General features: G+C 43.2%; 4 protein-coding genes across 6 annotated transcripts in view; 1 reads left to right on the forward strand and 3 right to left on the reverse strand.

Annotated features, from left to right (window-relative positions):
• Nucleotides 1-1,586: 1,586 nt before the first annotated feature.
• Nucleotides 1,587-15,812, reverse strand: shc2 (SHC (Src homology 2 domain containing) transforming protein 2). Of its 2 annotated transcripts, XM_084012221.1 has the most exons (14): nt 15,642-15,812; nt 13,281-14,085; nt 10,367-10,437; nt 7,895-7,955; nt 7,509-7,628; nt 7,023-7,076; nt 6,818-6,869; nt 6,542-6,668; nt 5,614-5,794; nt 5,103-5,196; nt 4,073-4,252; nt 3,677-3,993; nt 3,431-3,581; nt 1,587-3,137 (listed from the first exon to the last, which is right to left on the reverse strand). In XM_084012221.1, exons 2-13 carry the CDS (start codon nt 14,040-14,042, stop codon nt 3,453-3,455), a joined length of 2,148 nt encoding a protein of 715 aa, XP_083868347.1. In that variant the 5' UTR covers nt 14,043-14,085; nt 15,642-15,812; the 3' UTR covers nt 1,587-3,137; nt 3,431-3,452. The 2 variants fall into 2 exon arrangements, with proteins under 2 accessions (XP_083868347.1, XP_083868348.1); XM_084012222.1 differs by lacking the exon at nt 15,642-15,812 and having other exon boundaries at nt 13,281-14,484.
• Nucleotides 15,813-17,749: 1,937 nt separating this feature from the next.
• On the forward strand, nt 17,750-19,376 carry cks2 (CDC28 protein kinase regulatory subunit 2). The gene is made up of 3 exons (XM_084011504.1): nt 17,750-17,957; nt 18,387-18,514; nt 19,062-19,376. The coding sequence occupies exons 1-3, from the start codon at nt 17,899-17,901 to the stop codon at nt 19,103-19,105; spliced, it is 231 nt and encodes a 76-aa protein (XP_083867630.1). The 5' UTR covers nt 17,750-17,898; the 3' UTR covers nt 19,106-19,376.
• Nucleotides 19,377-19,511: 135 nt separating this feature from the next.
• Nucleotides 19,512-21,910, reverse strand: cimap1d (CIMAP1 family member D). 2 transcript variants are annotated; one of them, XM_084011503.1, is made up of 4 exons: nt 21,605-21,910; nt 20,839-20,949; nt 20,386-20,499; nt 19,512-20,189 (listed from the first exon to the last, which is right to left on the reverse strand). In XM_084011503.1, the coding sequence occupies exons 2-4, from the start codon at nt 20,903-20,905 to the stop codon at nt 19,702-19,704; spliced, it is 669 nt and encodes a 222-aa protein (XP_083867629.1). In that variant the 5' UTR covers nt 20,906-20,949; nt 21,605-21,910; the 3' UTR covers nt 19,512-19,701. The 2 variants fall into 2 exon arrangements, with proteins under 2 accessions (XP_083867629.1, XP_083867628.1); XM_084011502.1 differs by lacking the exon at nt 21,605-21,910 and adding an exon at nt 21,425-21,589.
• Nucleotides 21,911-23,233: 1,323 nt separating this feature from the next.
• Nucleotides 23,234-24,514, reverse strand: part of cpamd8 (C3 and PZP like alpha-2-macroglobulin domain containing 8) — a 41,094-nt gene continuing 39,813 nt past the window's right edge. Inside the window, exon 44 of the mRNA XM_084012509.1 lies at nt 23,234-24,329. Within this exon, the coding sequence (XP_083868635.1) occupies nt 24,329 (1 nt within the window). The 3' untranslated portion in view covers nt 23,234-24,328. The remainder of the gene's footprint in view (nt 24,330-24,514) is intronic.

The following is a 24,514-nucleotide window of genomic DNA, read 5'->3' on the forward strand; positions in this document are numbered from 1 at the left end:
CTTGGAGTTGTGTAGTCCACTCTTCAGGCTCCTTACGAGCAGCTTGTTGTCTCTGGTTTCCAGGCGGAAACAGTCCGGAACCACCGGGTCGAGCTAGCTTAGCTAGCAGCAGCATCTGTCTCTCTCTCTCTCTCTTAGTTAACGAGCAGGCAATTAAGAGGTGAAACCATTCAAACCTCCATTAAACGTTCTGTCACTCACTCAAACATGTCTTCTTGCTGATCATCCTGTTTATAATCCACATTAACAAATTCAAACTCCCTCCCAGCTCCTCTCGTCTCTCGCGCCGTCTCCGCGTGCACGTCACGTGATCTAATTAACACATTTCACCACGTCTGTGTCCAGGTGCGCGTCTCCAGAAAGATACCCGGATGTTTCAGCTTTTAAGTAAATTAAATCAAATATATGTAAGCGTTTTTTAAACATTCATAGGAACTTTATATTTAACAAAATATGTATTTTGGACAATTATCTATTTATTTATATTTTTGATAGTTTTTTTGCTTCAGAACGAAAACAACAAGGGACACTGATTTACACCTGTCCATCAAACCGTAGTTGATTGTTAACATAACACTGTTTAAAGTCTTATGAAGGAACATCAGATTATAAAGGAGGGGAATATTAAAGATGATTATATTTCATTCATTGAGTCACATCTAACACCCCTTCCCTCAAAGAGTCACCCCTGGGTGCCATAAATGAAAATATCCACAACCATGCATGTTAAACATGCACCAAATACAAAATCTTCATTGTAATCCAGGAAAAGCAGGAAAATGATCAAACAGCAGACAAAAGGTCTTTTTAAAGGACAGCATGAGAGGTCATCATCACAAATGCATCAAAATCAGACTTAGCCATTCATAAAATGATCACAAAAGGTAAAGATACTCTCTTAACTCTAAAATGCATCAGCTTTTGCTGACCCAATCCTTTGATATGGTTGAGGAAGAGGCCAACGAAAAGGCTTTGTTGCCCTCTTGTGGTGAAATCCAGCTCTACCAGCAGACTGACAAGAGGTCTTCTCTGGATCTCCTGATGTATGTGAAGGTTTCTGTCATATCAGAAGGTCGTGAGGAGGAGCGTGTGCAGCTGGAGGTTAACTATAGACTAGTTTCTTTTCTTCATTCTGTGATGCACCTTAAGAGTCGAAGCTTGACAGCTGGTTTTACAACTGCAGCAGGCTTGGTGAGGCCGGGAGTGAAGTCACACAGCTCGACAGCCAGCGGACTCTGAGAGGGGACACTGTGGTTGGGGTTACGGTTGGGGTTAGTTTCAGGGTTTTCAGGTTTAGGGTTGTTGTTAGGATTAGGATTGGGGTTAGGATTAGGATTGGGGTTGAGAACGTGACGTCACGAGAACAGAGAACAGCCGACACTCGCAGAACTGTGTTTGTCCATTTATTTACGTATTTCTTTTAAGAAAACGTTGTCCAAATGTTTTTTTTTAATTTAAAATCTTCATTTTTTTAAATACAAATTGCTGTTTCTTGTGTTGATAACTTGCTTCATGCACAGATACTGCAGCTTTAACAAACAGGTTATCAAAGCTACAGTTGCTACACTGTCCCACAGCTCTTCTAAGGTGATGTAAAGCTGATTAATCCATACTTAATTTGGCTGCAGCGTATGTGCATATAACCTTGGACAGCTGTCGGATATGAAGACTGACAAACCACAAAAGACCATTTGAATTGAACCCTCTTTTCAATTGGTTTTATTGACAAAAAGCCATTAAAGTTAATCAAAGAAGAAGAGATCCGAGAAAATACCTGAGAAAGCAAAAAGAAGGGAGATGTGATAAATAATCACATGAATCGTTTGGACGTCAGCAAAAAGCCTCGTCTCTGTGCATCGGTGAGGCTGCAGCCAAGAAACAGTGGAGAACCTGATTAAACACGTTGCTAATCACACAGAGAGAGAGATGCACGAAGTACACGACCTCCTCCAGGAAGTTTTAAAGTAGGAGATGAGGAGCAGAAATACACAAGCAAGTCACCGACGTGTGAAGACAGACCTGGGATCAGGACGATCGATAAACGACAAATAAAAGATCAAATCAGAATCCTCGTTCTTTGAAATCTACTGTTGAGGAGCTTCACTGAGGGGACGATTAACAGTCATGACACAACGAGACAGTATTAAACATTTAGCCCGAAACAAGAGCAGCTTACATGACTGTTCACACGTAGAAGAGCTTCATCATCCTGAAGTGTTCCGTCGTTCATTGGCATGGCAAGAAAACCCAGTGTTTTTGCATCAAGAGCGTGAATGCACATGTATATACACGAATGCCTGTCTCTGAAGTCAGTAAGGCACTGAAGTTGGAGGGACTGTGGAAAGACAGGCGTGGATACACTGAGTTCATATGCAAACGTTTCCGTCTCAGGACGTAGTGTTCATTGGACCGCAGGCTTACGTCACATACATCTTTGACAGGTTATTCATAAAAAGGCCTTACAACCGCAATGCAAATGACTGATCCACGTGACTTTCTGTGTGAAGATTCATTCATTTTTCTTTAAAGTGGCATTTGGTGCTTCGGTTATCACAGAGAAACAAGAGGAGAAAAGGCGTTATGTGTGGCTCCGTGTGGAATCATGCTCAGAGCGTTTCCATTGTGCCGTCGCAGGATCAGACATTTCCTTCGATTGGCTGACAGTGTCTTCATTTCTACACAGAAATTAACTACTGAGAAACCTGACATCTTTTATACGTCGTCCGTAACGGATTAAAAGTCCATCGTTGGTTCTGTGACTGACTGGAAGCACTTCACTACCACCGGACTTCTATGTGCATCAAACCCTCCTCTTCAAACGGCCGTCTCCTTCACGTTTCTCCAGCTCTGAAATGTGCCAAACTGTGGATCGTGGTTGGTTCGTTAGCTTAACAGCTGCATGCCGAGGAGTTCATGACGAGGTGAGGGATAGTTTGGTTGATCCTGGTCGGCAGAGAAAGGCAGAGAAAGTACACGGAGATGTCAAGACGCCTCATGCTCTCCTCAGCCAAAGTGTTCAAGGAAAGAAAAGTATCACTGATATCCGTGGTTCCACACAGATGTCCATCTGGGAAGAATTATTCCATGTTCATTTAAATATTCTCTGTGGTGTTGGCATGGGAAGTCAAAGAAGTCAGCTGTAAAATATAGCAGACAAAGAAGGATGAGGCATTTTGGCACAGATTCAAGGTTATTTCATTTTTTAAGTCACATCCCTGACACTTGATAAAGTATATAATAATATTGATCTATAATGACAGGTTAGATTTCCTTGAAAAAATAGACTTTTACCGATCAATTATTCGTATATTACTTAAACATGGAGACTAAGGATTACCCTACACATTCCCACTAATATCTGCATTTTCAATCCTGTATATATATATATATATATATATAGTAGTAGCATAGTAGTATACTGCATGCTTACCCCCCATGCAGGCCCGGATGGCTCACTGTTTCCTCCGGACCACCTGTTTAAGGTGGAGCTCGCTCTCCGCCGCTACGATAGGCAGCTCGTTCTTAAGGTGGTATGCGATGAGGTGGCTGATGCTCTCGAATAACATGTCTTTTGTTCGGACCTGTACGGAGGACAGCAACCGTGTTCACCACATTCACCTTTACACAAACGTTCCTATTGGTCGGTGAACCGTATTGGTCTTGCTGCCAGACTCACCACCCCCTCTGGGTCCACCAGCAGCAGATGTTTGGGCAGACCACAGTGCATGCCAGTGAGCACGTACTGCCCCGGGTTGGTGGTGCTCTCCCGGACCAGGAAGTCCCCGTCGCGGACCAGGAGCTTCTCCGCGTCTCGCCTGCTCATGCGGCTGTGGTACCACGACTCCCTCCGCAGCTGATCCTCGTTCGGGGCCACGGGGGCTCGACGGCGAGGGGGGCTGGGCCACTGGTCCTCCAGGACCCGGACGCCTCCCCCTCCGGCCCCGACGGCTCCTCCACAGGCCTCGTGTAGCTTCAGGGCATCCTCGAAGGGCCCTACGGGGACAATGAATGTGGTCACTTAACTGTATTTTTTCCAAAAGTGTCAGAATGCCACTGACCCCTCAGGACTTACTCATGTCAAAGAGGTCCATCTGTGGACTGTCGGGTGCCCTGGGTCCTCTGTGTCCGTTGGGCCCCTGTGCCAGTGATTCCAGGTTTTCCAGACTCTGGGTGTTGACGTACTGATGCTCCTCACAGTCTCTGCTGGCTGGCGGCTGGCCGTCAGAACACAGGTACCCGTCCGACGTCAGACCTGAGAACGTCAGCTGTTCTTCATACATGTTTTGGTCTGGATGTGTGTGTTTCTGTGTGTCGTGTGTGTAAACTGTTCTTTAGCATGTATATGACCTTTGTTATGCAGTTGAAGATATAAGGAATTTTTTATTTTATTTACTTTCTGGCTCCCTCTAGTGGCTGAAATCACAACTTGAAATAGTCTCCATCAGAGTTCACAGTTGGTAAACTGTCTAAACTGTTGTATAGATTATTTCTATAAGTGAAACAATTAAACCTACAGCTTTATGAACTAAAATCGGTGTGTATTTCACGTGTACTAATTATAGACCAATTGCATGTCGCTGCCATTGAAAAGGCTTCTCACGGTATAAATATTAAATACTATGCTATATACTGACATATTCATTGTTAACTGCTGTGCTTACAGATTTGACTAACCATTATATCATTATGTCAAAAGACTGTGATATACATATTTTTATATTCTCATTATTGGAAGATAGCTTTGCTTTTTGTTTTTTTTAAGTACTTTGAACTGCATTAACATGAAAGGAAGATGATATATATGTAATACAGAAATAGTTGTAATCAAAACCATTTATATTCTAATGTCATTATCATTATTAATTAGAAGATTAACTCTTGTAACAATCTAAATTAATTCAGGGAATCTTGAGGACCATCAAGTCTTTTATTTTGAAGTCTCTCCTGATTAAAGATCCTAAGAATGTGAACTTGAGAACAGTCCAAACATTCAGCTTCTCTTTGTGTTAAATAAGTTTCACATAGTGCAGTGATTACTGGACCACCGAGCCAAGTCACCAAAAAGTGATGTCATACCCGTGTTCTGCCACAGGGGGTCTCACCTGAGCTGCTGGTGGTCTCGGTGTCCCAGTGCAGTTCATAGCACAGCTGACCAGGGGGGTAAGATGCGTGCTCCCTCCTGGCTGGTGAGCCCATCTGCACAAACACACACCAGAGGAACACGTCCTCAGTACATTTCTATCTCTAGACCCGAGCGGACGATTCTCCCGTCTCTTTTCCCAAACACATAATGTAGTTTGGAGGCACTCTATTTGAAACAGTAGCCACAGCGTGTCACCATCTTCTGAACGAGCTGCAGGGAGGGAGAGCGGTGATTCCACTCATCTCTATGTAATCACATCTATCTTAAATGATGGTGCAGGCGCATCAGGACAGTTATGGAGTATATTATATCTAAATAATACGGGGAAGGAGCATGAAAACACATCAGTCACCAGCCTGTGAGATGAAAGACCTCGAGCCTGGCTGTTGCTGCTTGTTACAGGTTCGTCTTACTTGATAATGACCAGATGTTGGATTACGTCTGTGATATCATTACGCCTGGAGACTCACCTGTGCTGCCGTCTTGCCCTGCGGTTGTGTGTGGATGTGACCCAGCAGGGCTCCGCTGGGCCTGAGCCTGGAGTCCACCACGCCCCCGACGGGAGGCTCCTTCCCCGGGATGCTGTTGTAGTAATCGTGCTCGGAGAAGTCCTCGTCCTCCGCCCACATCGCCTCGTCCGTCCTGACGGCCCTGAAGGAAGGGAGAAGACACGTGGGATTGTTGTTAGCACAGTAAATACCACAACTTCTATCTATGCAGTTAATACAGACACAGAATTATATTAACACTCATCTCTGAAAGAAAAGAAGTATTGCATTCATTATTTGGGTTACTTGCATATCAAATGTCCATAAAATATGTCACTGATAGAAAACGGGACAAACAATCATGATGTTGATCATTATTATTGCTTATTATTATTACTTTTTGTAGTTCTATTAATAGTAATAACTACGATCAGAAGATCTGGGTTCTCAAATGGTTTCAGTCCGATCGGATGACATCTCCACATCCGACAGTGATCTATAGAAGCCTGCTGCACATTTATATAGATCACCAGAGCTGCTGGCAGCAGGAAGACATTCATTTGAAACCAGAATCCAGAAGAATAACTCCTTCTGTGTCTACATCACTGCAACACCTGAGGTTTGGTCCGAGAGACGAGAGACGATCTGTGAGGATCGATATGAGAAGACGGACTTGAGGAGCACGTCTCCTTGGAATAAATAACAAAGCAATGTGAGACAGTGGATCAGGTGTGTTTGTGTCGGAAAACGCGACTAAGCTCTTTTTATTTGCAGGACAGTATTGATGTGTGACCACCTCCACTTCCTTTGGGTGTCTTCCTAAAATAACGACAGCTCTTCATTGACTTTGTAAAAGGAGAAATTATAGATAAAAAAGAAAGAAAGTTGCACAGTTCATGCAGCATGCTACCTCTCCACCGACGCCATGGTTTTGGGCGGGCTGTGCAGGTACTGTTTGAACTGCAGCTCGAAGGCCTGGCCGATGGTGCCGATGACGCTCTGGGCCAAACCGTCGGAGCACTCCAGGATGTGACACGCTGAAGGAGACCAAACAACACATTCCTTTCAAAATGTTGGATAAGATATTCATTTTTAATCCATTGCGACAACATAAAAACACGTAGAAGTGAGCTTCGTTTGAAACAATGTTTAATAATCACATGAAAGTGAATTCTTCAAGACGTACCTCTCTGATTCACTGGGTCTTTGGCCACATATGCAACGTAATCGGGCGTGTCCTGCAACAGAAAGGCGGATAAATTCAATTAGACCAGATTAACGGCGCATATATAACTTAATTAAAGCCCTCTTTGGTCATGGGATTAGAAACCAATGGTTCCGCTCCAGTCAGATATGAGCAACATGTCCACCAGCAGCGTGAAGAAGCTCACCGTGTCTCCTCCAGAGGCAAACGAGATGGACTGCATGGGATGGTGAGCTATCACCTGCAGGAGACGAGCACATAAAATAATAAGACTCCATTGTGGAGCATTTCTCCCCTAATCCCCATATTTATAAAAAAAAAATGATTTCACTTTCAATCAATTGATGAACACCAAGTGTTTATTAGATGAGAAAGAAATTGGGATTCAATGAAATCATTACTGACATTGATGACTGAATAAACTCATAACATGAATTGAAACAAATTATTGAAAAAATATTGTTCATTTATTTGTGGTTCAGATGTGATACAGAAATGTATGCAAATGAGCACATATTTAATAACATAATGGCCCGTGTGCATATATATAATATAAAAAACAATCGTCTTAAAGAGAGTAATTAAGTGGAAACATTTCAGGGTGATCTCTATTCTTCCCCAAACCCCATGTAGTGTATATATATATATATATATATATGTGAATGTATGGTACCTGTCGGGTGGTGGGGATAAGCAGACCAAGGCCATCGATGGAAATGTTGACAGCAATACTCATGCCTGCAAATCGCAGGTTACTCTTCCCCATAACGGACTGGAGAGCTTTGTTGTGGGCCTACATGAGGAGAAAACAACAGATTAAAATCACACATTTAAAACATCCTGTATTTACTGTATTTGTTATGAGAGAAAAATACTGGTTTATGTTTATCAATATTCAGACATCATGTGTACCAAAGTGACTTTCATAGATAGTTTTTAGTTGCTTAAAACTGCTGTACTAACCTATGTAGTTCCTCAGCAAGGGAAAAAAAGCTATTTAGTATTTAGTAACAATGGTATGATTAAACATGCACAGTAAGATTAAAGTTCACTATGAACCTTCTTCCTCCAAGCTCCCTTCCCGCCTGGCACAGTGTCACACAGCCTGTTGATGGCTTCCCTGATTAGGGGAATGAAGAAAGGTCAAAGGTCAGACTGGTGTGAGCAACATGGACACTAAAAGTAAAAAAAAATCATGTGGTTTTCCTGTTAACTGCACAACAATGTGAGGAGTATAAGTGAGAGAAATGCTGAGTCAGCGTTCAGGAAAATTTTGCTGCATCACAATGATGGAGAACTCCTGAGGTTAAACATGAACACAAGCTTCAGCTTGAAACTCCATGCCAACATGCTACTGAGCTATTTAAGTTAGTTCAGCTCACAGATCATTGTTTGGTCACATGAGGTTGGCATGGGTTACCATGGTTACGCCTCTCCAACCGGCAAGGAGGCCCTCAGGAAGTGAGTCATTACACTTCAGTGTCCCAAAAGTTACTGTTTGTTGACACAAACGTATGCTGAACAATCGGAGCCATATTGAGTTTGAAGAGCACAGGTTGCAGCATTTGCGTTCCCTCCCTTGGGCTAAGGTCATAGGTCACAGACCCATCACAGTTCAGAGGTCAAAAACAGCATCCCACTGACATTCAAGGCCATCAACAGGGATTATTTTGTATTAGAGCCAACACAAAGTGTTTTCTACCGCTTCTTCAGGGCATCGTAACTCACATTTATTTTCCACAGTGCAATCCTTTGCATATTTGCAACAACACTTGCAGTGAAGCCGCTGTAACTCCTGGGAATGGAGCGCCTAATGGGCGTTTAAAGCCTCCCCGTGTGTGTGATGTGGGTTTGAGGCTGCGATGCCCTCGCTGCCAGGGGACAGCAGTCAGGAACCCAGCTGCCCCTATCAAGTGGCTCGTAAATATTTAAAAAGCAGCGTCCCGGGCCCCATCTCGAGTAAAGGTCTTCTCAGGGATTTTTGCAAAACACCACAATGTTCGAATGACTCATGCTGATGAGGGCGCAGAGGCAGGAGGAGGAGGAGGAGGAGGAGGTGGAGGAGGTGGGCTGTTGTTTTCGTCTGCAGCCTCAGACTCTTCCCTGCAATAAAACCCCGACCCGGGCCTCGTTACCGCCGGTGTTGCCGTTTAACACCGTGACACAGAGCGTTCTGTTGGGACAAATCTAGGAGCTGAAGTACATTTTTGAAATTCTGACAACCACTGAAGATTTATTTTGTTGTGGTTTTCCAGGACTAAATGAACCAGGACCGGGTCTGGATGCATAATACAGCCTCTGACTTTAAAATGGTGCTGTACATCTGCACCCAGCAACAATTAACAGAGGAAAATATGTTGTAAATGTGCTAAATTATGGAGATCATTGATTGATTTTTGGCTTTGTGGGATCTAAGGATGCAGAATCCAGAACGTTAGCATCACTGGACATGTGGAAGTCAGTTCTAATGGTGCCATTAATAAAGAACCGACTCTATTCGGATGTAAAAACAAACACATTCATCTGCAACGCACTAAAATAATCATGACCAAGCCGCTGTCATCAGTCAGAATACAATACAACGTGTCTTCGTCATCTTGGGCTCGGTGTGGTTTCTCCCTTTGCTAATGTTTTTGAACTCTCCTCCCCTCCTCTTCCTCCTCCCTCTCCTCCTCCTCTTCACCAAGACGTTACAACCACATCATCCAGCAGGGTGCGTTCATGGGCACCACTGCAGCTTTCCACAGTCATTAGCAAACATCATCAATAATAGATCTCCCCCTCCATCACTCCATCCTCCGCTGCCTCCTCCCCCCTGCACTTAAGCCCGGGCTGCACGGCAGGCTCCGATTACTCCCCATCGATTTATGGAGGAGAACCAGAGAGAGAGAGAGGGGAGGGTGAGAGACGGAGAAGGAGAGTCTCCCGAGAGAATCCTGCTTTTATAACAATAACATCACATGTGGGGGCATAACAACACAGCATGACATAACAAAGACCCTGCGGTATAGTTTTATACACACATACACACATACCGTCACGGGGACACACGACGGGTTGAGTGAGTTTTGGGCAAATTAAATTCCAGTAGCGTTAAATGAAACAAACAACCACATTTTAGCTGGAACAACATCAACATAATAACATTAAAATCTAACCACACTTTGAAAGAAGAGTTATGAATGAGGAAAAGGTACATATGGAGCAGGAAAATGTATTAATTTTACAGCTCTTACTTTATCGGCAATGATTGTTGTGGTTTCTTCTGACAAATGTACTTATTGTAAGCGCTTTGGACAAAAGCGTCTGCTAAATGCCCTCAATGTAAATGTAAATGTATACATACATAAGAGCAACATGTATAACAAAAAACAAAACAAAAAAAATCGAACCACACTTTTAAATAACAGAACTGACACACGGCTGGTATCGATGTGACATCACAGGGGCCGATACTTTCAGATAATCTCATACATCTTGGATCAAATTCTGCTGACTCATCACTTCCAATAGAGATGGTTACCAGCGTACCTTGTTACCTGAGTCCGCGTGTTGAAGTCCAGGGAGCGCATGGACTTCAATACTTCAATGCAGCCCATGTACTGCAGAAAGAAACAGACGGATGCATTAAAACAAGTGTGAAAATATGTAAGTTCTAAGTTTTAATTTAATAAGAGAAATAAGAGATGTGATGGTTGGGATGCAGGATCACTTTATTAGAACTTGCATAATAAACGAGCATCTATATGTTTAAATATATCTATAAACTATGTAAAGTTATTACAGTATGCAGTGGAATTACAAGTCTTACGTGAAGAAAAGACATTTCCGTTGAATGCACTATGTATTCCTCTAGTGGTGATAATCTAACTCAAATCCACAAAGAGACCATTACAGCGAGCAGCAGCCAGCTGAGCAGCTTCCTAATGGCCGTCAGGTTGCTAATAGCACCTTGACTGGATTAGCAGCACTAAAAGCTCCACATCGCAGACAAACAGCAGCTTCTTCAGGCGATGCTGAGGGTGTGAGTGTGTTTGTGTTCACAATCAATGCACGGGAGGATGTTTTGGCAATTCTGTGGAGAGGGTGAGGAAAACGTAGGGCAGAAAACATCCACTTTAATGTCACCGTTGATCGTGACTCCATGTTTCACTTGTTTGAAAAACAGTGTATTAGCTTGTGTGACTCATAAACCCAACTAAGTTAGTGCTACACAATTTACATCCTCTCCGGCTGCACTTTGGCTCCTTCGATGCCGGATTTAGTGCAGTTTCCAGGATTGTTGGTGACTGAGAGAGAGAGCAGACAGACCACACGGCAGCCACACAAACAAACAGAGAGAGAGAGAGAGAAGGGGGAGGCATCCTCCGAGCCTAAGAGCTTAATGAGCTTTCTAACCAGATTTGGAGACGAGGGGAAGTCTTCCATCAGGAAAATTGTCTCTTTTTTTCCCTTCCCCTCTCTCTGCCAAAGCCTCCATTGTCACACACTCATCTGCTGATGAAACACATCCCCTCTTCTATCACTCCATCTCCCTTCCCTTCCTTTGGGCCAAATCTCTCCGGCACACTGTTCCCAGAACGACGGGGACACGGACTGTCCAAGAAGCATTCCTGGGAAATGTAATAACACTGGCTTACCCTTTCAAACATTTCATGGCAATCGTGTGGCCTCTGTTTTACAGTTAATTCATGTAAGAAAAAAAAGCCACTTTATTGTCAAGCAGCTACTTATCTAACCGCTAAGGCGAGGCAAGATGGAGAAGCAACAATGTTGTGTAACTACGGGGCAGATACCGAGGACAGCAGGATGTTACCGGAGATCTTCTTTGTAACTCGTGCTGCAAGTTTATGTGGTTTAATTTCATATGTGTGCGCTGAGCAGATCATCCACGGACGGACTCTTCTGGAAACTGCACCAACAAGCAACAAAACACCCGTATGTTTGTGTAATTTGACAGGTGAACCAGATTGTGAGGGATAACTGCATCCAATGAGAGCAGTCTGGTTTGTGTATCGCCCTCTAAGTGATTGGTTTGATGGTTCCCCGGCTGTCAAAGATGGCAGATGCAGGCCAGACGCGGCTGCGTGGACAAAAGAGAAAGTGCAAACCAATACTACAAATCATATTTGTGTCTTTCCCAGCAGAGGAGTTCATGTGTGTGTGTGTGTGTGTGTGTGTGTGAGGTAGAGAGAGCTGTGTGCTGTGGCAGCTATGCCGATTAAAAAAAAAAAAGGCACAGGGCAGCAGAAATCCACTGTCACACTGACACTAATCCATGCAGCGCTGCTCCTCCCTGCACGGATCCACCACTGAACCGCACGTTTAGCTGCTGTGAAATGCACAACGTTCTATCTCAAACCACTGGAAGATGACGACAATAAGCCGTTGGTCTTCTAATTAACCAACATATCAATCACACATTGGAGGCAGCACTTGTTATGAACGCAGGAGAGCCCCGCATGGCGCTCTCGTCCCTGGAAGCCCGCCCACACCGAGCCAACCGTCCTCATCACATGATGCAAATGACTGTGATTAAATGTAATTGAATATAGCAATGAATGGTGGCTGTATAATGGCATTAGACAGCCTGCTTGAGCCCCAGACGGGGCTAATCAAGAGCCATGTCATTAGTTTGAGGAGAGGGGGGGGTGAACAGGCGTGGGGGAGATCATTGACATTGACGTCGAGCAGTCTGCATTTATAAACATAAATCACAAGACGTCTCTTCATATCCCTCCCGTATTATGTTTAATTCTTCTCATCTATCTGGTCTGCTTCCTCCATGGTTGATGTTGTTTGAATAAAAAAACATGCACACTATTTAAAAATGACACAAACTATAATAAAGATTTCACTCTGCTCAGGGATTCTAGATCACATTTTATGGATGAAATCTTGTGGCGTCCTTGAACACGTGAATGTAAACAAACCCTGAAACCACACAAAGAACACCACTCCCACCAGCTTACAGTGGGAGCTCACCAGCCATAGGTTCCATGCACTCTAAATACAGACGGCTCTTGTTTGGAGTCAATCCTATGATGCATTACAACCTTCGGCAACCGCTGCAGTGAAAAAGACAATCCTGACTGCAGTCTGTGCACATAATGTTATAGTTGATCCTCCACACTGACGCCTGTGTGCTGCCCTGACGCAGCCACACCAAGCCATCTATCTGGGTTATGTATTGCCCCAGCCCTCGCCACATGAGCTGCATAACAAACTGCCTGGCGCTGTGGTGTCCTTTTGTTTCCCCCACCCACACAGAGACACCTTTAATTCAGATTCGGGGATTCACCTGTGAGCCGTTGATTCATATTCGGAGCGCCCGAGAAAGAAAAGTTGGATGTAAACACTTTCAAAACAAATCCTGATGTCAGTGGATGTTTAAGAGGTGTGTCTTTACAGCATGCATTAAAAAAAAAGGCGCCCACTGACTCACCCTGACTATGTACGAGGCCCCTGGTCCTGCAATCTTCTTGTCAGGGTGCAGCCAGCCTTGAGAGGGTTTGTGGATGAAGCTGCCCTTCTGGGTGAAGTCCTCTCCCCCCAGCCACATGCCTTCCACCCTTGTCCTACGGTTCATCCCTGACCTGAAGTTGCTTGAACCCCCGGGGGTCGCCATGGCCTCCGTGGCCCCGAACACGTGCCCCTCGGCGTTCGCCGAGTTTGCCGCCGCCACTGCTCTCTGCCCTCGGATGGCCTGCAAGGAACAGGGGGTGACACACACGGGGTCACAGGAGTTAAGCACCGCGGCGAGGCTGGCCACTGGCCCGCTGGCTGAGGCCGCGCCGCTGTTCCTGTGTGACGGGGAGCCGTGTGAGATCGAGGTCTGGGAAGGAGCCGCCTTCCCCGAGTCCTTGCTGGAGCTGGAGTTGGAGCTGGAGTTGGACGGGCTCCGGCTGAGCAGGGAGTTGGAGAACTTCCACTGGGGCATCTTGGGGATGAGCATGCAGAACGTCGTCGTGGCGTCCTGTTCCCCATCCAGGCAAGGGGAGTCGGCCAGGGCTGCAGCCCCAGCGGAGGAGGATGATCTGGCGCCGTGATCCAGAGGAGGCAGGGGAGGCAGAGGAAGGCTTGTGGCGGAGGAGGAGACCACCGGCGTGGCCACAACTTTGCCACTCATGGCTAAGCTCTGCATCAGGTCGTCGGAGGAGGTCACAGACTCGTTGCGAAAGCGGCCATACTTTGGCTTAAGGAGCATGCCCGGAGGAGCCGCCTGAAGCAGGAGGGATGGGGGGGGATAACTGCCGGAGAATGAGGAGGGGAAAGGGGGAAGGGGGAAGGGGAGGGGGGAAGAGGTGCAATGGATGAACGGGAGAAAACTAGATAAAAAATCTTCCAGGTGGAGTCCTATATCCTTGTCAACTGAACGCTAGCGGGTCCTCTCCCGTTCTCACACACACACACACACACACACACTGTCCCGCTCTCATGCCGCTCTCCTCTCTGTCTGAGCTGGCCTGCTTCCTTTCACTGCCTTAGGCAAGCTCGCTCACATGCTCCCAGTCTCTCTCTCTCTCTCTGGATGATGTCATCGGGTCTATTAGCCCTGCCCTGCCCAGCTGCTCTCAGACTGTATTAGCTAAAACACATCTGCCTGAACCATAGTCAACCTCACACACACACACACACACACACACACACACACACACACACACACACACACACACACACACACACACACACACACACACACACACGTTACCTGTACCTGGCGAGGTTAGCAGCGGTATTTCAAACCTCTCAACCTGAACAATGCTGTCGCTGTACAAACTGAAACAACAAGAAGCAATGATATTAAGGTTATCAATACGATTACTGTGAAGAGAACGGTCACTCGGAAGTCAATCCTCTTTTCACTCTCTCTAGATGATTAATATTGATTTTTTTTTTTGTTTTTTTGTTACTAAAGTGAGGAAGCTAAATAATGAAGAATAAGCAAGTGTTCCTTGGTTCCCACTATCAGTTTAATATTTTTTATGTATCTGTCTATGTGTACTCTTTATTTATTTTTATTTATATATTTTTTTTACCTTATCATCTGTTCATTTCATTTTTTTTTGTTATTTGTTTGTTGTTTTTACTGTCCTTTAAAAGGTGTCCTATGATTTATTTTATTTTATTATGTTGATATTTGTGTGTCCTTTTGCTTTTTCTGTCAAAGCACTTTGTAAACCTTTGTTTTTTTTGTTGCTATCCAAATAAAATGTATATTACATGCTAATTTGCCTTAATCAGTCTCAGTAAAGGAATGTTATTCATGAATAGAAAGCGTGTATAGATGTGCACTGATAGGGTCTTATTGAAATACAAAATATTAATTTCAAAATGGATATGAGAGTAAATGTAATGCAGGAGCCTCATCCAATTAGTTAAAGTGTATTTTGTGTCCTCCTCCCCAGAGAGCAATCAGCCATCTCAGCACGCTGCTTTTAGCTCCTCACTTGCACCCTCCCTCATGTCTTTTCCTCATTCCCCATCAAAAAATGTCCACTCTGTTTTCTAAACTCACTATTTCACTCAATTGTATGATTTTCGAGTTTTAATGAAACGTAGCAGTCCGGATTCTCAGCGTGAAATCAAGTGTTTAAACAGGACTGTTTTGTTTTTCTTTTATGCAAACAGGTGAGAGCAATGTCTGCACTGATTGTGAAATAACCCAATAGTCAGGGTCATCCGTTACGCACAAAGAGGGGCCGCGGCCGAGGGAAGGCACGTTATGTTCCTGACAACTGCTTCAATTCAATCAAGCAAGTCATTACAATGAATGAGTTAATTAGAAGGGCATCAGAGAGCTTACCTCGATGTCAGCAAGAGGATGGAGAAAAAGATCTAGCCCAGTGAACATCCAATGATGGATTGTTTTTTTTTTAAATCAGAAAAAAGCAACGCGTACGCTTCAAATATCACAAATGAGCTGCAGCTACGGTTGACTAAGAGAACAATTTCCTTCCACGAGTATGGAGACCTCATTACAAACACACAAACAAACCACCATCCGTGAGGCTATGACTCCACCAACCACTGCCACCCCACCTTCCTCCAAACAGCCAATCACCTCTTGTTTGTTTGCTACAGAGTCTAAGAAGTTACTGATAAACCAGATTGATTCATTGCATGTTGACAGATGCACATAGATGGCCTTCCTCGGTACGTTCTGTCCCCTTTTTTGTAGAAAAAAGAAAAACAAACAGCTCCAGCAACATACTAAAACAAACATACAACAGATTTGGAGCCATTATTAATCCCAACCAAATTGATTTAAGCAGTTTAAACAAATAGATGCATAGGTTTAATAAATAATTTATCTGTATCAGTCAACTATACTGTGATTTCTCCAGAGTATTTAACATATTTACCTCCTGACTTTGGTAGTTTGCATATACGAGTGGAACAAGTCATGCTGTGAATGCACCACAACTCATTAGCAGCCATTACCGTGGCAACAGCAATTACAACCAAGGGCGACAACGTAGGTTGCTTGCAACAACAGGAACCCTCAAAGTACTTTGTTTGGTTAAAATGTAAGGAGTTTATTCTTCGTGTGCTTACAAATCATTGACTGAGAAAAGTAATATATGGATGTCAGGTCTAGGGAGAAAATATAATACATGACTGATGCACTTCTATATGTATGTATGGCCTATTATGGTGCCACAACAGCAATTATTGAAATACAAAAACGTCGGCGTAAATAGGCCTGTATAACAAAGGAATATGAGTGATCAAATGTTATAGCAAGTAATAAAATTTGAGTTCAGAAAATATTAATTGACAAAACAAATTAAATTGGATCCAAATAGGTCATCTAACAAAAGTATAACTCAATAAGCAACACTACTAATTAATTGTAAGTGCGTATAACAGTTTGTTATTATTTTCTTTGCCTCAAATCAGCCAACAATGTAACATAGATCATAAATATATAATTTTACCAAGACCTGCTCAAAGAAGGATAACATTAATATATAATTAATATTAATATAATGGATAATATTATGGTCCCGTTCAATTTAGTGTGCATGTAGGGTATCAGGGCCCTGGCTCACCTGAATGGAACAGGACCGTAATTAACTTTATTAACTACACCTGTGTTTACTCTTCCAACGACATGTCAACATGGCAAAATAAAGAGAAAATATAACAAGTATAAACTGGATAAAACAACACGAATTATGACCATTTTAAAACAAATTCTAACGTTACATTTATAGTTGTTTTTAATTCCATTAGGTTAGATAACTTTCCAACTAAATACTCATTACTTGCTGACTGACTGTAGACTAAATGCATGGGAGTAACTAATTATGTATTACGCTTTGTAAGCCCACCGACTGTAACGTTTAGATTTCATATTTAATTCTGATATGTTTCGTGCGTCAATATTAGATGTTGAATTCTCCACTACCGGGTGCCTTGTGCACTTCACCCCCCTGACACCTCCTACCTACTACGGTGTACCTAGGTGTACCGAGTTCCAGGCAGTCACGACTCCACCAGCACCACCCCGGGCAAAATGACTCGCTGCCCGGGAGGCGGGGGCAGAAAGAGGCGCAACGCAGCAGAGGGGATTCAGAGGCGATGACCTCTCGTTCAACCCCTCTTTGCACCTTCAGAAAAGTCCTGGCGGAAGTACCAGAAACGTTTTCAAAATGTGTTAAATACCTTCCGTTCAAACCCTATACCCCAAACCCCCTAAAAATACTTAGTTAATAACTGAAAATGTAGGTTTTAATATAATTCACAGGGAAATACATCCGAATGTAGCAAACCGTTGAAGAGTTGCGGTTTCGCAGCCCGAGTAACTCATCTTCTTCAACATAGACGATCTGACTAGATTGGAAGGCCACGTGGTGCCGCCGTGGCCAATCAGAGGGATGCGGGGAACCGTTGGGGGGTTTGAATTGTCCTGCGAAAACAGCGGCAGATGACAGCTTGCTTGTTGTTGCTGCGCTCGCAAACGTCGCTAGTAAGAGCAAGTTAGAGAGCTAGCTTCTTCCATAACCCGAAAAAACAGCCTTCTGAACGTCAGCTTTGACCGCTACCGTCGACTGAAAATGTCGAAGAAACAGATTTACTACTCTGACAAGTACACCGACGAGGAGTTCGAATACAGGTACGTTGTATTCTGTTGTCAAAAGTCCGTTATTTTTGTGCCGTTAACGTTGGTTCGTTTACGTCAAATTACGGCAAGTTTGGTAAAGTTAGCTAACTTTACACTACTTAAAATAATGCTAGCGTGTATTGGCAACTTTATTTTGAAATAATTTAATGGCTAACAAAACTAACTAAAAACAAAACGCCTCGCCCACTTTACGCTAACGGCTAACACAGCTTTGCTAATTGTGGCTAAAGTTAAAACTGCTTTACTTTAAACGTTGCGGGGAATAACTAAAATAAAAACGAACTAACGTTAAGTTAAATTAGAGTTTACATGACTGGTGTCGTAAATCGTGGCCTCGATAGTCAAGTTAGCTAAAGTATACGTCATCTGAAATCGTCTTTGTCACCGTCAAATTAAGTTTTATTTCTTTATCTCCCACAGGCATGTGGTGCTTCCGAAGCAGCTGTCTAAAGTAGTGCCCTCCTCCCACCTGATGACAGAAGACGAGTGGAGGGGACTGGGGGTGCAACAGAGCCAGGGCTGGATTCATTACATGATCCACAAACCAGGTACGGTGGCCTTGTAGGACAAAATCACCTTGTTTTTCTTGTGCTCACAAACCACTTTCTATCTATGCTGGGTGTAAAGAGATCCTTTCTTACCGGGTATCATCTTGCAAGAGATGAGGGATGCAATCTACAGTCAGTGCAGCGATGCGTTATAATGCTCAACCAAAGCAAATGTATGTTTTTATGGTTTCAGCCGTAGAAATTAAACCAAGCACATGGGTATTTCCAACATTATATACCCCTTAATGTCAATTTCACTTCACTACAGCTCATCAAGGAATCACTGTGGGGAAATGGAAATATTATATTTTGTAGTTAACACTGTACATTTTTGAAAATACCACCTTTAACTCGGGCAGCTGAAGGCCAATTACCAAACTAACTAAGGGAAATAGTGATTTCAGGGACGGGTAACTCTTGGTTTACAAAAGAGATGTACACCAGTGTGTGAGGAATGTATTAAGATAGTCATGAAGGTACACAGTATGGTGTAACTACTGTACTGTACAGTAGATGATGCTGACAGGTACTTTGCTTTACTCTCCAGAGCCACACATACTCCTTTTCAGAAGACCTCTCCCGAAGGATTAGATGGGAACCATCTGTGAAATGCCTGCTATCATCTCTGGTGATATGTGTTGTATTTGACCCATACATCTCTCTCTCTACATATTGTCTACATATGTTCTGTATTGTGTAGAAAACCCCGAGTTGTATAGTGTTTCTTTTTGTCCTTTCAAACTCCCTCAATTTTTTAGAGGTAATGAGAGGCAAACAGCTTGATTCCACTGTGAATGTAAACCGTATGAACAATATGATGGTGAACGCTTGCCTGTCAGTTGTACATTTTTAATGTTTTTTTTTTAAAGAAATGTCTTTTTTTGCCATTTTTTAAATGATTTGATTTATTTACTAAGTATCGTACAGGCATAGGTTGTTTTTTTCCCTTCTTCTCAAGCCCATTATTTTCCCAAAAGAGCTTTCTATGTTTTTCCTGTTGTTTAAACTTATGTTGTACATAATATTATTTCTAGATATTGTACATTTTGACTGCTTCATTGTTGATCGAACACATTCTTTGTTGCCAAAAGAACAAAATTAAATGTACTTCTTCACATTATGTTTGCTCATGAATATTTTATTCTGTCTGAATTATACTACTGTCATTTTTTGGTGTGCAGTGATGTTCAGTCAGAAACACTGACAACTAGTGGTGTAACAAATTCAGAGTGTCTGTTGCCCAGGGAGTAGGCTGGTGCCCGAGCCTTGTGGACTGTCACTTTCTCTGGATTATAAGTTCCCGGACCGGGTTTGTTAGAGGTATCTCTGGGTAAACTGTGCCGTCCCAGCATGGAGAAGGCGGGCTGTCTGGGTAGATACACGCTTGGATCCGTACTGTTGTACCTGCAAGGCCCTGGCGTCTTGGCTAAATCCACAGATGGTCCCCCTGCGCTGTAACTACCTGACATTGTGTAGCTGGCGCTGGCTTGCTTGTTTGGGACGTGAGGACCCATAAGAGAAGGGAGACGGTACTTGTTGGGAGCAGGTACCGAGTCGATGCTCCGGTACTTTGTTCGAGATCCCATGGTGTAGGAAGGTGGCCTGCGCTGGAGGTTGCATGGTGGAGTCCTCTCAGGGCTGTAGGCCCCTGGTCCAGGTGTCTGGAGCAGCTCCTCTAGAGAACAGAAAACGGTTGAACAATACAAACCATCAACAGCATATGGCACAGTTCAGATTTTCAGTTGAAACAGCTGACACTGGATCTCTAGAAGTAGCGTCAAAAAACAATGGGGTCATTCTTTCAAAAATAATAGAGCAATTAATAATATTAGCACTCAAAATAATAATACTAATAATTCTGAAGAACTTACTCTGTGCTTTCAGTCTGCCCAACATTGAGTATGCAGGCGTGCCATCCCTTCCAAAACGGGTCATTTTTGCATCGACGTGATACCGCGGCCCGGGACTCGAGTCCACACAATACACTGCAGGGAAGTAAGCAATCAACATTAATTTGATATATCTGCTGTGTCAGTTTATTGAACCATGAAACAGATCTAAAATACACTGGCTAGATGAGCTATAACTACATAAATGAGGTGCTGTCTCCCCCTACTGGCTTGTATTTGACATTACAGCACTGAGGATGTAGACTGACAATAATTGTCACTATAAAATGTGATATATTTTTGTTATCTTGATACGATTTATTGCTTTGACATCGAAGTTCTTATCAAAGCCTTTAATTACACAAATAATAATCGTTTTCACTGCAGTTATAGCTATATGATCATTTAAAAGTCAGAGAGAGATAAAGAACTTACTGGTGTCACTCATCCTGCTGTGGAAAGAATAGGCCGCACTAGTTGGCTTGGTGAAGTCATGGCCCATATATCCAATAGTGGTAGGTAACCCATAGCGACCAGGCCCCGGCCCTGGAGACATGAGGAAATACATACATATTATATAAAACATGTTTACAGCACATATTTGTAACATTAATAGTAAAAATGCAAAGTCCACAAATTAGCAAAATTACAGAACTTTACATAAATCGGAATAACTGATCTGTTAAACTCCAGTAAGAGGTGAGACTGATCTGCATTAAACCTGAAAATTCATTATAATTAGCAGCTATGAGCTGATTGCATCTGATTGTTGTCCATCATGTGTATTGAAGCGGACGTCGGGACACAACCCAGAGCCAAGCAGAAGTGGGGAGCATTTTTCACAGAAAACAAGCAAGTCCTGGCAAGTCTGCACAGAGAAACCCTCTACTCCACTCACGTCAGCGTTGCCCCTTCAAAATCATGAAATACCAAATGACAAAAACTGGAACATTCATGCCTTTGGATAGGATTTACAGTTTATACACATGGATTTACACAATCAGACTATTGATGAACTTACCTTTTTCTCTTCCTGCTATTACGGGGTATTTTTTCTCCATTTGAGAAGTAGAAGTAACAGATACTTCAGGATTTCCTCACTGATTGCAACGCAAAACATTCATAGTCAGCGTCAGTCGCGACAAGAAACTGGCTGAAGAAATAAAGGTCGACTGTTCTAAAGTCATAAAAAGCACCTTACCACAGATTATCCCCCCTCTTAGCCAGAACTGAGGCAGGCTGCATAGTTGGAGGAGCGTCTCACTCCATATCCATCTTGGTGGTCCCTCCTCAGATATTACAGTATCGTATGTCCGGGGGGGGGGAACCGGCGTCACCGCCCTGGCTGACACTGAAACCCAGATCCCCCGGATGATCCAGAATCAATCTCTAATTTCCTCTGAAACAATCAGGGAACCCGAGACGTATAATTCCTATCAAAGTGTCAACAGCAGAGCGGACTCTACCCTGGATGGGGTTTTATGTGTCTGCCAGTTGGTCCCTTTGTAGTGCCTGGGGCAGATGAATAGCCCGTCCTCCACAGAGGTGGATGTAAAGGTGCACTCGGCTGGTACTTTGGGAACAATGTCATCACTCCGATTCACTCTGGTGTAATGCTAGCTCCCCCCTGCACCGTGAAACCAAGATCCCCCCCCCTCTCCCTTCCTTTGTCCTTTCACTCTTTCTGCTCATCGGAGTGCGGAGACGCAATATCACTCTTCAGCCATGCATGCAGTTGCCGCGGCGACTGCTGTGGATCGTCTTCAACTATTTAACACGTGGCACCGCTGGCTCTCCAGACTTTACATGCATGTCCCTGCTGTGAAAGTGCATACGGCGGGGTCAGAAGCGAGGGCAGCACACCTGGAGCAGTTACAGGCCAAGCACCTTCATTTGTCATACACACAGGCCCCCGGCTTCTCGTCTTTAACCTGAGGTCAGACTGATTACCCGGATGCAGTCACAGTTTAGCCCTCTTTGATCTCCTCTCATCCCGGTGAGGATTTGCGGTCATTTAAAGGCCCGAGCTGCCAGAGGCCACGGTAACCCAGGGTGACGGAAAACAAAACACTACACTTTTAACAGGCTCCTACTTTCTCTGCTTTCAGTAACCCCAACCAATCAATCGTAACGGTGCACATCCGAACGCGGAGATGTGAACAGTGTGTACCAAACCGTCTCCAACACAGAAGCATGTCCGATATTAGAGCAGAGCGCCTTCCCAAAGCAGCAGAGTCGTAACACAGCTCACTGCTGACAGGAAATGATCTCCAGACTTAACTAGCCGTTCAAAGGAAATGGAGCGACGCTGCTGTAGTAGAGCAGATGTACCGCGCTGCGTCTGCAGACTTCGCATTGTTCGAAAAAGCAACAAGGGTCAAGGGTCAAGGTGTTTCTTTCCTACGGTTAAACAAAGTTAAATCAGAAGGACTAAGTGTGGTTAGTCACTAATGACTGGACTGCTGTTTAACCACAGAATAAAAACCCAGAGGTGGGAATACAAATACTTTGTTACTGGACTTAAGTAGGATTTTCAGGTGTCTGTACTTTCCTTAACTTTTTACTTTTACTTCACATTTTAAAAAAACAGGCTGCTTACTTTAGTTTTAATGCATTAGAGGAGAATTTGATTATTTTCCTCCTTATTAATACGATGCAAGATTCAGTTAGCCTTATTAAACAACAGCCAATAGAAATGTCCTTCATAGGGATTACTTCATACTTGAACTTGAATCAGAACTTCTACTTTTACCGGAGTCTTAAGAACATCTGTATCCTTTAACACCTCAGATTAAAACCTGAAAGAGTTTAACGCAACAAATCCGACACCTTGGATTGTATACAAATTTTATTCTCCTTTGTTTTAAAAAGCACATTTTTTTTTTTATATGAATAGGGGCTATATTTAATCAAATTTGGGACATTTACAGAAATTCAAAAACTTCATTCTTGATTTTTTTTTAAGTTGATTGCTTCACGAATCAAAATTTAACAATAAACAAAATAGCTTATGAACTGTACAATCAAATCTCAAGGTAGGTAAGGTGAAAGGTGACTTGAAAGTAGATGATGTTGGCGTCTCGGTGCAACAGTTTCAGAAGAGTTCGTCCTGGAGGACCAGTTTGAGTCGGTCAGAGACCTTCGTCACATGTCAGTCCCCTCCTCTGTTTCCTGTCCATCTCTACTGCTGTCTAATTATGGCAAAAAGCCCCCAACAAATATCTTAAAATGAATAACATTTGAGCTTATGTTTCCGTTAAGCATATGGTTGGCATATGTCTTTTTCCAGCAGGATTCCAGCACAGAAATTTCATCAAACATTTCAATAATTGGGTTAAAGCTTGCTATGAAAGAGAAAAAAAAAAAGCCTTTGACAGCACGTAACTTTTGTTTGAATTCAAAGAACCACGAGGGCAGAAAGAAGACTGTATGGACAAAATGTAAAACATTAAAAATAAAAATGATATGACCTCTAGCTACAAATAAATACCACAGATAGAAAATATAACAAAATATTTTGCTTAAAGTCAGGTGTAATTACAAACATAAATACTTGATTATTTCTTCTAGTGATTATAAAGGCAGTACAGTGAATAACAAAGACGCTATGGTGCCTATTGGTGACCAGGAGTCTGGAGGAAGAAAGATAAGTCTGGAGGACTTTAATAGCAGTCATATGCAGTCAGTCTCACACACACACACACACACACACACACACACACACAAATGTATAAATGCATCCACACAGACTTCATTCAAAACCATCCGACACCAAACAACACACACTCTCGTTCTCCAGACTCCATCATCTTGTTCCTTTCAGGCTGAGCAAGTCCCAAGTCCTCTCTTCTCTTCTCATTCACTAGCATATTCACAAATAATGTACAATTTGGAGGTGGCTATGGCTTCTCTCTCTGTGGGCGTTTCTGTGGAAACAAGAAAACAAGGTGAACTTCAACAATATCAATCTGTCATCGGAACCAAATCCTTCTTGAACGGTTCTTTATACGACGTTCTGACTTCACTCTCTGCTTATGTAGACATAACGCCGCTATATCTTTAGCAATAATTACACATAATGATATTAAATGCCACGTCAAGTCCACTTCTG

This window comes from Eutrigla gurnardus (assembly GCF_963514095.1).
Source record: "Eutrigla gurnardus genome assembly, chromosome: 6".
Lineage (NCBI taxonomy): Eukaryota > Metazoa > Chordata > Actinopteri > Perciformes > Triglidae > Eutrigla > Eutrigla gurnardus.